General features: G+C 25.0%; 2 protein-coding genes across 9 annotated transcripts; one reads left to right on the plus strand and one right to left on the minus strand.

Moving 5' to 3' along the window:
* Nucleotides 1-16: 16 nt before the first annotated feature.
* LOC122532103 (apoptosis-inducing factor 1, mitochondrial) lies at nt 17-4,339 on the minus strand. Of its 2 annotated transcripts, XM_043660594.1 has the most exons (13): nt 3,951-4,339; nt 3,294-3,395; nt 3,106-3,212; nt 2,908-2,968; nt 2,661-2,821; nt 2,453-2,583; nt 1,711-1,886; nt 1,448-1,639; nt 1,164-1,357; nt 815-1,067; nt 531-715; nt 267-470; nt 17-188 (listed from the first exon to the last, which is right to left on the minus strand). In XM_043660594.1, exons 1-13 carry the CDS (start codon nt 4,099-4,101, stop codon nt 117-119), a joined length of 1,989 nt encoding a protein of 662 aa, XP_043516529.1. In that variant the 5' UTR covers nt 4,102-4,339; the 3' UTR covers nt 17-116. The 2 variants fall into 2 exon arrangements, with proteins under 2 accessions (XP_043516529.1, XP_043516520.1); XM_043660585.1 differs by having other exon boundaries at nt 3,106-3,395.
* Nucleotides 4,340-8,125: 3,786 nt separating this feature from the next.
* LOC122532218 (T-complex protein 11-like protein 1) lies at nt 8,126-12,726 on the plus strand. 7 transcript variants are annotated; one of them, XM_043660803.1, is made up of 9 exons: nt 8,126-8,359; nt 9,021-9,134; nt 9,468-9,587; nt 9,839-9,958; nt 10,082-10,376; nt 10,450-10,968; nt 11,058-11,242; nt 11,896-12,062; nt 12,121-12,726. In XM_043660803.1, exons 2-9 carry the CDS (start codon nt 9,124-9,126, stop codon nt 12,366-12,368), a joined length of 1,665 nt encoding a protein of 554 aa, XP_043516738.1. In that variant the 5' UTR covers nt 8,126-8,359; nt 9,021-9,123; the 3' UTR covers nt 12,369-12,726. The 7 variants fall into 7 exon arrangements, with proteins under 7 accessions (XP_043516738.1, XP_043516745.1, XP_043516753.1 ...); XM_043660810.1 differs by having other exon boundaries at nt 8,126-8,311; XM_043660818.1 differs by lacking the exon at nt 9,468-9,587 and having other exon boundaries at nt 8,127-8,359; nt 12,121-12,725.
* The last annotated feature ends 194 nt before the right edge of the window (nt 12,727-12,920 follow it).

Below are 12,920 nucleotides of genomic sequence, written 5' to 3' on the forward strand. Positions count from 1 at the left end.
ACTCAGGAACAAAATATCAGTTGTAGACTTTTTTTTTATTCACAAAATGAACTGATAGGTAAATGACTTTATGTACAATAATGACATAATATAGTCACATTTTTTTATTAATGAAATCAGTCATCATGAATAGTAAACAGTTTTGCTACTTCGTTTAAATCATCATATTTCGTATCTCTGGAAAGCACCTGCAAAAATATATTTTTTATATATTTTTATATTTATAAAAAAATAAATTCTGTATTTTAAATATTTTATGAACGCACCTGTCTAGCGATAGACATCCGATTAAAGATATTCCAAAGAACTATGCCAACCACGATATCATCACGTAAATAAAAAACGACTCCTTTTCCAAAATCACCATATTTGCTAGGTTCCTCTAACACTTTTGAATTATCAGAACATTCCGAATTTTTTTCTTTTTTTAAGTTTAATTGTAGTGAACTTTGTGTCTGTGTATTCAATTTCTGTTTAAAATAAAATATAAGATATATAAATCATAAAATTACAATTTTAATATTTATTACCTCTTTATTAGAAGGTTCAGTGGTTCCATTTGAACTACTAACAGATGTTATTGAAGTATCTGAGTCTGTAGTTTTTACAAAAACTCCTACAGTTGGTAGTGACGAGTCGACAATACCAATTGCTTCATATCCAACTTCTGGTCCTAAATCGGACCAAAACATTGATTGGTGTAAATATGGTTTTCCTAGTAAACACAAAAATATAAATTTTATCATTATTTATTTGTATGTCATTTTTTATATTAATGATTCATATGGCATATATTATTAAAATCTCAATGTACTTGCACCAGTCATATTTTCTCCTGCCAATCTTCCTGAAACTACAGCATGATCATGATGCTCTACTCTTCTTCTACCAAGTTTAATATCATAAAAGCAAGCTGCATCACCAGCAACCCAAAGATTACTTCTTGCTTCTAGTTCCGCGTTGACAAGGAAACCGCCTGTTTCAGGATCTGTTTCTAAATGTGAAGCTTTTGCCAAATCAGTGTTTGGTTCAACGCCTACAGCTACAATCACTTGATCAGCATCAATCTTTCCATGTAAATAAAAAAAAGAAAAAAAAAATCATTCGCTTATCAGAAAAGTGCCACTTTCAAAATTTTTTGTAGATATTTAAATAAAACATACAACACGATTATCCGAAAGAACAAGTGATAACTGTCCATCTTTATAAGAATAATCTTCTACCTCAGAATTAGCAATACAATCAACACCTTCTAACATGGATTTCTTTGTTGCCCATTCACTTAAGTATTTCGGTAATACTTGATCCATTATAAATTTTTCTTTATATATTTGATATATTTTTTTATTCTCAGGTACTAAATAAGTATAAAATTAATCATTATTTTATACTAATACTTAATTAAACAATAATGTTAATAATACATAGAAATGTAATAAAAACATACAATTACGGGCCAACGAACAGGCAAGTTCTGATCCAAGAAATCCTCCACCAATTATAACTATATTTTTATATTTAACGTCATGCACAATATCTTCTAAATCAAGAAAATCTTCTTTTGTTCTGAAGGTTATAATTTTATCCTTAAGTTCATCTTGTATTGACTCAAAAACTGGGAGATTTTTAGGTGATGCACCTGCAAATATATTGTAATTAAAATTGTATATCTCAAATTGTAAATCTCAAATTCAAGTTAATCATACTCACCAGTTGCAATAAGACATTTTTCATACTTTATTTCATAACCATCATCAAGCATTACAGTTTTACTTGGAACGTCAATTTTCATAACTTTCCAACCTGTTGCTACAGCCACACCACCTTTATCAGACTGACTTAAGTTACTAATATCTGAATAAAATTCTGGTGGTTCGTAAAATATACTGCAAATATAACATATGATAAATTACCATTATTTAAGATATGACATTTAAAAAGGAACATTTAAATATCTTTGTTGTTCATAGCTTTATAAAGAAAATCTGTATTACAGATATTATAATTATTTCATTTTGTGTATAAAAGACAAACAGTAGTATTCTTAAGTTTATGTATATATGTATATTTATGTATGTGTGTCCTAAAAATAAAAGTAATATTCTTATGTTTTTATATATGTCATATAAATTTGATGAAATGTAATTGAAATATTTTTTAAATCAAGCATTTTCAAATACAAATATTTAATACTTTTGTATTTGTATTCAGAATAAAAAAAAAAACGCGTAGATTGGTATATAAAAAAATATGTTATTTATGTTCCATTTGAAAAAAAATTGATCTTAAAATCATATATAAAAAAATGACTGTGAAAAAAAATTTATTCTATCATTACATATGCTTCATGAAATAATGAACTTTTTATAAAACCAAGAATAAAACACTATTTAAGTGTTTTCATTTAAGTATAAAAATATAACACACTTTTATTAGCATAAATGATTATTACCTTCTCTGAGCACCATTCCATTGTTTAAAAAGTAATTGTGCACTTATTTTTCTATCTCTATTATACCAAAGTTCTTTGGATAATGGAGGTCTCATGTATGGCAAGTCTTCTTCTTCTGTTATTACTAAAACCTAATGAAAATACTTGTTGTTTAAACTTATTATATTTTAACTCAATAAATGAAGGAAGTTTTAGTATTACAAAGTACCTTAGCTCTAGGATCTCTAGATTTAATAGACCTAAATGCAGAAAATGCAGCTGTTCCTCCTCCTATTAAAAGATAAGGTATCTCTGAAGGGAATGAATTAGAAGTAGATGGAGATTTACTTTTTTGAAATGATCTTCTAATTCGCCTTCCATTCTTTTCTCCTAAATATGTAACATGCAAATAAGTTAATCATGAACTCTTACACTTTAAAAAACTTTCTATAATTACAAGTTTTTATTCAACTTACTCTTACTTACATCCTTTTGCAAATCTGATTTTTTTGCAGTAAACCAATTTGAGGTAGATATCTACAGAATATGTTTCAATGAAGGTATTAAAAAGAAAGAAAATAAAAAATTAATTATATAAAATTGATTATATATATATATATATAATCAGCAATACAAATAAAACATAATATACAATGAAATTGCTAATACTATACTGCATATATTGTAACTCCTGCTATGAATAAAGTTGCCAATATTTTCCAATACGGTGGTGAAGGCTTTTTGTCATTTGATTTTTGCGAATCATCTGGTTTTCCGCAAACTTCATAACAAGAAGGTGGACAAGATGCATTAGGATGAGATTCACATATAGGTACAGTTCTCTTTTGTTTGAAATACCTACTTTCAGGTATACATTCTTCTGGTTTTATGGTGGTTCCCGGAGGTTTATATACTTTGTTATTTCCATTGCTATTATACCTTAAATTATGAACACTAAATATTCCTAAAAAAAATATTATTCTTAATTTTAGAAATATTAAAGATAATGATAAAATAACAGTAACAGGATAATAATTTTAGGATGTAATTCGATAAAAATTCGTATTAATTACTAGCTAAAAAATTGTTTAAATATAAGTAAAATTAGTAATTGTTTCACTATAAGAAAAATATTATAATTATGAAATGGCTTTAATAGAATAATATGCAATAAAAGAATTATTGTTTTGACTTTAATAAAAGAGCTTTCATCAATAATACCATATAAAAAAGATACATTGAAAAAATATGTATAATCGCTATTCAACTTTGAGGTTATATCGCGTGGTGTACTTCTAATTAAATATGCCACATAAAATTTAACAAAATATTAACTATTAAGGTATTGTCATCTAAACGTATACATACAATTATTATTTGAATGTTTATTATTAAAATGTCGAATAAAGATAAGCTTAACATTTACTGTGGAAAATACTAAGAAGCTTAGAAGCAGAAGAAAAATTCGTATAAATTAAGAAAAATCACGTTTTTAAAAATAAAGTGTATTAATACTTGCCAATATATTTTAGAGGTCGAAAAAAATGATTGACATGTGAATGCCTCGTAAGTTTTGGCAATCGTCCTATAATTCTACCACTTAACATTTTTGACTGGCCAAGTTCGGCCTTATGCAATATGGAGCAAGTGTATGTGGCCGGTTCTATCATCCGCGACTGGAAGTCGCTTTATACTTTTCTCATTATACTTGAATGACACATGACACTCCATTACCAAATTTCTTTAATAAACAATTTGTACTCGCGATACATCGATTTTGAGATATTTCCTGAGAAATTTTTCTATACAACATGAAAAATTTGTATAAACAATATTAAAATTTGTATTATAAATCCAATCGTTAGTCCAATTTAATAACGAATGACAGCCGTGACCGCATGTACTATAATAATGATGGTTGCATAACTTCATACCAATGCAAATAAAACATATATGTATATCAATAAATGAAAAAATAATGTAAGATTATATATTTGTAAATTAATAATAATAATAATTATTATTGTTATTATAAATATGAAATTACAAATTATAAATGTGAAATTATTTTGATAAAGTATGGATTAATTTCTTTATGTGAACGTAAAATAATTCGGAATGAAAATTGTTTCAAACTATGAATTGATAAAATAAACATCATAGTACGTTCAATTTATATGAACTTTGTTTATTTGAATCCACTTCCTATTGTATATTAATTGTAATTGTATATTAACGAGAAGTCACTAGTAGAGGGGAAAATCAGCGGATTCCTGTTAAATGTATTATACTAAATGTATTATACTAAACTCTGATAAGTTTATATAAAAAATTCTATTGCAAGAAAAATTTATTTTAAAATAGAAGATAATGAGATAAAATTATATAGTTTTTTTTAATCATCTTATCCCATTTTTCGAGTTAATTTGTATTAACATAATTAATTATATAATTAATGTTGTTTACATATATACATGTATTAATATTGTTTAATTATTTAATCATTATTATAAATTAATAAAATTAAATTTCTTAATATTGTTTTTAATCTTTTCGGTATAGCGCCCATAGATAATGAGTTTATTTTTCTTTGTGAGCGCATACATACTCCCGTAATACTCAAAGAGTTAATTTTCCCAAAATAATTATTATAGATTTATGATAATATAAATTTTCATTGAAAAAGTTAATACAGTTACATATTTATTTTAGGTAATCTTACTATTTAATACTATTAATATATAAATAATTAAATAAATGATTATTTCTGTTATCTAAAGGATGTAAGTATATATGTGATAAAATAAGAAATAAAAATATAGTATAAATGCATATGTAATATATATATATATATATATTTATATTTATATTTTATTTTATATACATTATATTTATATAAAAAAAAATAACGATCTTCGTAAAGCAGTATACAGTATAATACAAGAAATACGCAATGTTATTAAAAATTAAATTAGAATGAATTGGCAACGGTTATTAAAATTTCGAATAGATCTATGTTTACGAGAGAAAAGTCGTCATTTTGAATACCTCCTTTAATTCATACGAGTAAAAAAAGATGTAAAATACATGAAAAACAAAAATTATTTCTATAATCCAATTATATGAATGTAAAATCTATTTTTAGGAATAAATAAAAAATAAGTGAATCGAAACTCATAGCGTATATAATCTTTTTTATTCAAAACAGACCAACCAAACACTCACACTAGTAAAATTATTCGATTTTCTCCTGGAATACTCTATATTATACAGAGTGTTCCCAGATTAAATCGCCAAGAGATATTACAAGAGATTTACTATTAAAGTTGTAGGATTTAGTAATGTATGTCATCGAAATAATTCAGGTTTATTACGTATATTATTAAAGAAAATTGTTGTATTTATTACTAAAAATAATTGTAATTATTATGTCTGTAATTATTGTAATTAATATGTTGCTCAAAATGATTACCATCAGTTTGGAGACAAGCATTACATCAATAACAGAAGAAGTGGCCAATTAACACTGTACGCCTATTATTTCGTTACGCGCTTGCATTATTCTCAATTTTAATGTTTCAATGTAATTAATAGGTTGCTCGTACACTTTTTGCTTCACTGCAAAAATTTAATATTCATTTTCCCGGAAGATGGGTTGGTTGTGCTGGAGCTGTCAATTGGCCTCTGCGTTCATCAGACCTATGTAACTCCAATGGATTTTTTCGTGTGGGGAGCAGTGGAGCAAAAAGTGTACGAGTATCTGTTAATAACATTGAAACATTAAAATTGAGAATATAACATATATATTATATGTATTATGTATGTATATATTATATATATTATGTATGTATATATAAATATGCACGTACACATACGTGGCTAGTGTCACCTCTTTTCCTTCAATATTATATAAAATGTTTGGTTATTAGAAAGCATGAATTTAAGAACTTATAGGGGATATCATTTATCGTTGTGATATCAAATTTGTTTACAAACATATATAATTATAATTGTATTATAATTATAACAATTATAACAATTATAAACATATACAATTCAAAAAAAGTTTATTTTACCTTAGTATAAATGGTGTCACTATGTGATACGAGCAGTACCCTTCGCATGTATGATACACGTACATATATATACGTGTGGTCCCACTATCGCGTCATGAAATATTCCTAATCGCATCTTCTTGTTATTTAGACATTAGACAAAATTTCTGCCGGTGGGTCCAGATTAAAATGGGTAAAAGAACCAACGGCAATGATCAATTTCCAAGTTTCGGCCATTATTCCAGTTTCCATATGGGGCCCGGGCCAGCACTGACTGTTTGATTTATTTTTATATTCCTAATAGAATACTCCGAATATAAAATTTTAGCTGCAGATCTCTATTAATTCCTGAGATATTATTACTCATATATAGTACTCATTATATATATATAAGATATTATACTATTATATAACTCATTTTATTGACTTTTCCAAATTTTGTCCATTTCGCTACAGTCTTTTCCTGATTTTCCTGATGATTTTGATTTTTTCTTTAACATATCGTTAAAATGAGAAATCGGTTATATCATCAAAATAAGAAAAAGATTGAGAAAGTAATGTATTTCTTTTTAAATTAAGAACTATAATATAATTTCATTATATATTAAATATAAGCTTTTAATTAAAACAGTGGTTAGAGCAACTACATATCTAGCAAGTGAAGGACTTGAGTTCATAATCCGAATTGACCGGAATATGTTTTCTTTTATTCTTTGTAAAAATAAATGAAAATATAATATATTGTTTTTTCAGTGCTAATAATTAAAAAACTGCAAATTTTGAAGTATGTCATTATTGTGAATTTTTGATTTTATATGTTGATTTTTATGTTGATTTTATAATAATTAAAATTTTATATTTCGCTACTTATTTTTATTGCATAACTGCTTATATATGTGAAAAACATAAGATAAATGAATTATTTAAAAGATTAAAGAATAGTATAATTATTAAATACATTGTTTTATTAAATTATTTTTTTGTGACAAAGAATATTTTATGTTTTGTTAATATCTATGCAACGTAAGAGTCAAGGTCGACAAGACAGCAATGACTCATTACATATTTCCAAAGATGGTTCATGTGTTCCTTGAAATTCTTAAGATCTGATTTGTCATTGCATTGTAGTACATTTAAAATTTACGATAATAACGCCACGTACAAATGTTGCAAATCAAACCAATCAACTCTTCAAGCACTATATGATTTTTATTTAAATATTTAATAAATGGTTTAATTTCGCGAATTTATATATTATAAAGAAATAGTATGAGTAATCGTAAATTCGAAGTAAATAGAAAATAATATTTGTAATTGTTATCTTTTTTATGATTCACATATTATATATATATCAAATCACCTTATATTACTTCATATTATTTACTTTATTATATATACATAGACAATTTATCTTTTAAACAATATTATTTTAAATTAATTATTTGCAAAATTATATTATACTCTTATAATACTATTTTATTCAATTTTCTTAGTATTAAATGTATTAAATATAGATATTAATTTTTTTATGTAATAACATACGAAAATATAAATATTCATAAAAAAATATGAGATAATTCTGTCGAAATAATCAAAATAATAATTGCGCGAAAATTAAGAAAAGACAATTTAGCAGAGGACGCCACTGTTTTAAAACTGAATGTATTCCTAAGTCCACTGTTGAACATCAACCTAAAAAGTTGTAATAATTCGTAGTTATTTGGAACAAAATTGATTCTTCAATATGACAATCTATATATGAAATTACCGAGAAATTTATAACAGAAATGTGAATTGTAACATGAAAAACCATTGAATTATTTTGGTAAAGCATCAGATATCATTTCACGCATTTCGACTTTCTAGTAAAAGTGTAAATATATTTTTTCATTTAAGTTACAAATTTCTAAATGTAATTAAATCTAGAGAAGCACTTTCGTATTCTTTCGTTTCTAAATAATTCAATAATTAAAAAAAGTTATATAATATATAACATGATATTACAAATTTAGTTTTATTTGTAAACAGATCAGCATATACATTGCATTGTTTGATTAGAAAATAATATAGAATCGCATTAAAAAAAATATTTTGCAATACGCATACATTATTATTTTTTGTAAATTGAATTAATATAAGATATTTGAAATCTAAACTCTGATTTCATGTAAATATTTGGAAACTAAAGATGCACTTTTTTTATTAAATATAATATAAAAATTATAAGTTATTTTAAACAAAAAATAGAAATGTCTATGAAAATTTATAAATAAAAGTTTTATTTTTTGTTTAACAGAAAAGTATTTAATGTAATTGACAAAATACTTTAATACATAGTAGGAAACATAATATAATTAAGAATTATTGTAATATCATATATTCAATATGTAGTAGATTTTATATATATATATATATATATATATATATATATGTAAATTTGATATAAGTTGTTGAAAATAAAAAATATATCAATCTTTTAAAGTCAAGTAGGAAGGATTGTTCTTATATGTACCTTGTGAATGTTCTTTTTATAGACAAAATTTGACCTCCTTTTCTTCAATATCTATTGCATTCAAGTGCCAGCTGTTTTTGAGTGCTGATCATGCTATAACAAAATAGTTAAATAAAAAATTGATCATGCCAAATAGGTATATTTTTTATATATTTTAATTGTAATATATATATATATATATAATAGTATAATGATATGTATTGTACAATTATGTGAGTTATTATGTTTTATTATTTAATTACAAAAGTAATTTGTTTATTAAAAAAATGCTACTGCAAGCAAATTTAAATTTTATGAAGTAGAATAATAGATTATTTCTTTTCTTAATTAATTTATTATTTGATGCATATTTATTTTACAATTTCATTTTTATAAGCAAGATTATTATGATAATAAAAATTTCATATTTTTATAGTTTGAAATAGATTTAAATATGTTAACCAATGTCTAACACATGATATTTTATTAGGAACAAAATTTTGGTTGGTGCTGGAATAATATGGAGTATTACTCTTTGTTATCTCTTTATTAGTCGCAAACTTTCACACTCAACGACACTGTTAAATTTTATTCCTGGTATTTTATTTTGGTCAGTGTGTCCTTGTGTAGTGAGATCTTTAGTGTTATTTATTCTATTTCATGTTTAATTAGTGTATTATGAAAAATAATTCTTTTTTTTAATTAATTGAATGGTGAATATTTAACAACTAATCAGTACTGACTTATTGTTTATATTTTTCATGATATTTTGTTTTGTCTTAATATTATTAACTGTTATTTATCACAATAAACATTCTATTTGTTATTACAATTAAATTTTAATAATATATATTATTATAGGAAACAAAAAATGGAAAACGATGAAGAACAAAAATGCAATGTCAAAGAAGCTAGCACATCTGTACCTGTAGGTTATCAATCTGATTCTCATCTTGAGACAGAAGAAGAAACTGTAAAAGGGTATAAATCACTTTCCTTTTCTTCTTATTAAAATATAATATAATTATTCTTTTAATTTATTCATCAATGAATATATTGAGATTTTATATTAATATCTTTTGTAATTAAATACATATCATACAGGCCAAAAACATCAAATTTTATGGTAGGTGGTTTAATAGGAGCATCACCACCAAAATTTGTTTCTCTTGAAGAAATTATAAAAGCTGCAAATGGCATGAAGAATATGGCATTAGCACATGAAATTGCAGTGGATAAAAATTTTCAGTTGCAAAAACTGGAACCTGATGATGGCACATTTCACAGGAAAGTAAAAGAAATTATGCATAAAGCTTTTTGGAATTTATTAGCAGAACAATTAGACGAAGATCCTCCAAATTATACACAAGCATTGGTTTTACTACAGGAAATTAAAGAAGTAATATATTTACATGGTTTTTTTTTAATGAATAATTTCTATATTTATTTTTAATAATCTTTTTCTTTTATAGACATTAGATGAACTAGTATTACCACATCATGCAAAAATTCGAGAAAATTTAAATGAAGTACTTGATGTAAATTTAATTAAACAGCAAGCAGAAAACTGTGTTTTGAACTTCCATCATTATGCACAATATGTGATATCTATTATGAGTAAAATTTGTGCACCAGTAAGGGATGAAAAAATTCGAGAACTTAGTCAAAAAACAGATGTTATTGAAATATTCAAAGGAATAATGGAAGTATTGCAATTAATGCGTCTTGATTTAGCAAATTTTACCATTACTATGATGAGACCAAATATAGTTGCTTCAAGTATTGAATATGAAAAAGCCAAATTTGCTGAATTCTTAAAAGTTAATACAAATGGTCTACAATTTACAAAAAAATGGTTGTTAAGGCATTTTGACTCAATAAATGTTTCAAGTAGTTCGTCTGACATTAATACTGTGCGTCAGCTAACACATTGCCTTCTAACTGAAGCATATCTTGACCTTCTAGAATGGGATTTTAGTCCAGATGCAGAAGTACATATACAAATATTTATGTTAATAATATAATTAGTTTTTGATTACTTGAATTAATAATAATAGAAATTTTGTCATCTGTCTGATAGACTTTAATGCTTGATCAAAGTAGATTACTGGAATTGCGTGATAAGACCAGCAGATTAAGCATCATAGGATCTGTAATATTGCTGGTAAACAATGCAGTAGGTGCACCAATTCTCGGTGTATCAAGTTTTAAGAAGAATATTAAACAACATCTTAATGTATTGTTAGATTCTGTACATTCAAATAAGTATGTATATAGTAATATATGATATATACATACAGGGTGTTTCGTCTGAGTACAGTGAAATATCTCAGAATGGGTTGAAGCTACGAAAAAAATGTTTATACAAAAGCTGTTCAGTATAAAAAGGTGTCTTACATAGTATTAACAATTTTTTCATTCACATAATAGTGGAGGATATTTCAAGATCAGTTTGATTTTTTTTTTAGTCCTAAATTAAGGATGATGAAATGAGCGTATTGCGTATCGTGAATCAGGTCGTGTCGCATCTACATACATACGCAAACTTCATCGTTCTTAATTTAGGACTAATTAGAAGAAACGGTACAACATTGTAGGTCACTGGATTCATATTGAAACTAGCTGTCGTAATACGAATAAGAAAATGTATGGTCTGATTTAAAAAAATCAAGTTGACCTTGAAATATCCTCCACCATTATATGAATGAAAAAATTGTTAATACGTAAGACACCTTTTTATACTGAACAACTTTTGTATAAACATTTTTTTCGTAGTTCCAACACATTCCGAGATATTTCACTGTACTCAGTTAGACAAAACACCCTGTATGTATAGTATACTATGTACAAGTAATAATAATTATAAGTTAACTTTTTCACATTAGTAATTATATTATATTAATTATTATTATTATTAGGGATTTGGAAAGTATAATGCCAAATATTGTATTGCAAGTAAAAACAGATTTAAAAGTAACATTGGAAGAAATTAATGCTACTCCATTATCTTCAGAGATAGAAACATTATTAGAAGGCCAAATATTGGATCTTATTAATCCAGAACATAAAATAAGACATCTTATAAGTGAGTATTATATATAAACTATGAAATTCATCTTTTTATTTTACATATCTATTTCTAGATTTAAGAATTCGACAATTTTTGCAAAAAATAATATTATCTCAAACTGCGACACCTCAACAAGTTCCACCTGGACTTTCATCATTACAAGAAGAATTAACAGCTATAGTAGCTCAATTTTTGATACTTATTTCTCATAATCGAAGTGTATTTGGAGAATATTATCAAGAAATAGTTACTAATACACTTATTAAAAAAGAAACTGAAAATAATAAGGATATGAGTGCAATTCATACCATGGACTTGTAAAACAATTAAGATTTCAAATCAATTTTTGTAAGGGAAATATTATATTATGTGTTCATAAAATAGCACATTAATTAAAAAAATAAGTGATATATATATCTTAAAGTATACTGCTTACAAAAATTATGGGATATTTCAAAATGAAAACGAAGCGATAAAAAAAAGAAGCACTTGATTTTTTATTAAACAAGAATTAGAAAAGCAAACGACAAGTCAAACAGAGTTGTTCTTGTTTAATAAAAAAAAATCAAATGCTTCTTTTTTTTATCGCTTCATATTCATTTTGAAATATCCCCTATATTTTTGTGAGCAGTGTAATAATTCGTTTTCATAAGTTAAGTTTCTTAACAAAAAAGTGGGGGGGGTTTTAAAAAAAAAAAAAAAAAAAAAAAAAAAGAAAAGATAAAGAATGTTATAAACATAAAAACAAAAACGTTATATAGAAAAATTCTGATATTATAAGTTATAAATGATACAATTAATTATACAAGAGAAAGATACGTATGAAAAGGAAAAAATTTTCACGTATGTTGCAACTAGTAATTATTTGTTTCT

This window comes from Frieseomelitta varia, unplaced genomic scaffold (genome assembly GCF_011392965.1).
Source record: "Frieseomelitta varia isolate USP_RPSP 00005682 unplaced genomic scaffold, Fvar_1.2 scaffold_14, whole genome shotgun sequence".
NCBI lineage: Eukaryota > Metazoa > Arthropoda > Insecta > Hymenoptera > Apidae > Frieseomelitta > Frieseomelitta varia.

Excerpts from the sequence above, each read along its gene's own strand:
- LOC122532103 (XM_043660585.1), bottom strand. The coding sequence starts at position 4,101 with ATGATAGAACCGGCCACATACACTTGCTCCATATTGCATAAGGCCGAA. Across the intron at positions 1,068-1,163 it reads TTCTTTCGGATAATCGTGTT|ATTGATGCTGATCAAGTGAT; the intron begins GTATGTTTTATT and ends TTACATGGAAAG. Across the intron at positions 471-530 it reads CTGAACCTTCTAATAAAGAG|AAATTGAATACACAGACACA; the intron begins GTAATAAATATT and ends TATTTTAAACAG.
- LOC122532218 (XM_043660803.1), top strand. Across the intron at positions 9,959-10,081 it reads GAAGAAGAAACTGTAAAAGG|GCCAAAAACATCAAATTTTA; the intron begins GTATAAATCACT and ends CATATCATACAG. Across the intron at positions 12,063-12,120 it reads TAAAATAAGACATCTTATAA|ATTTAAGAATTCGACAATTT; the intron begins GTGAGTATTATA and ends ATCTATTTCTAG.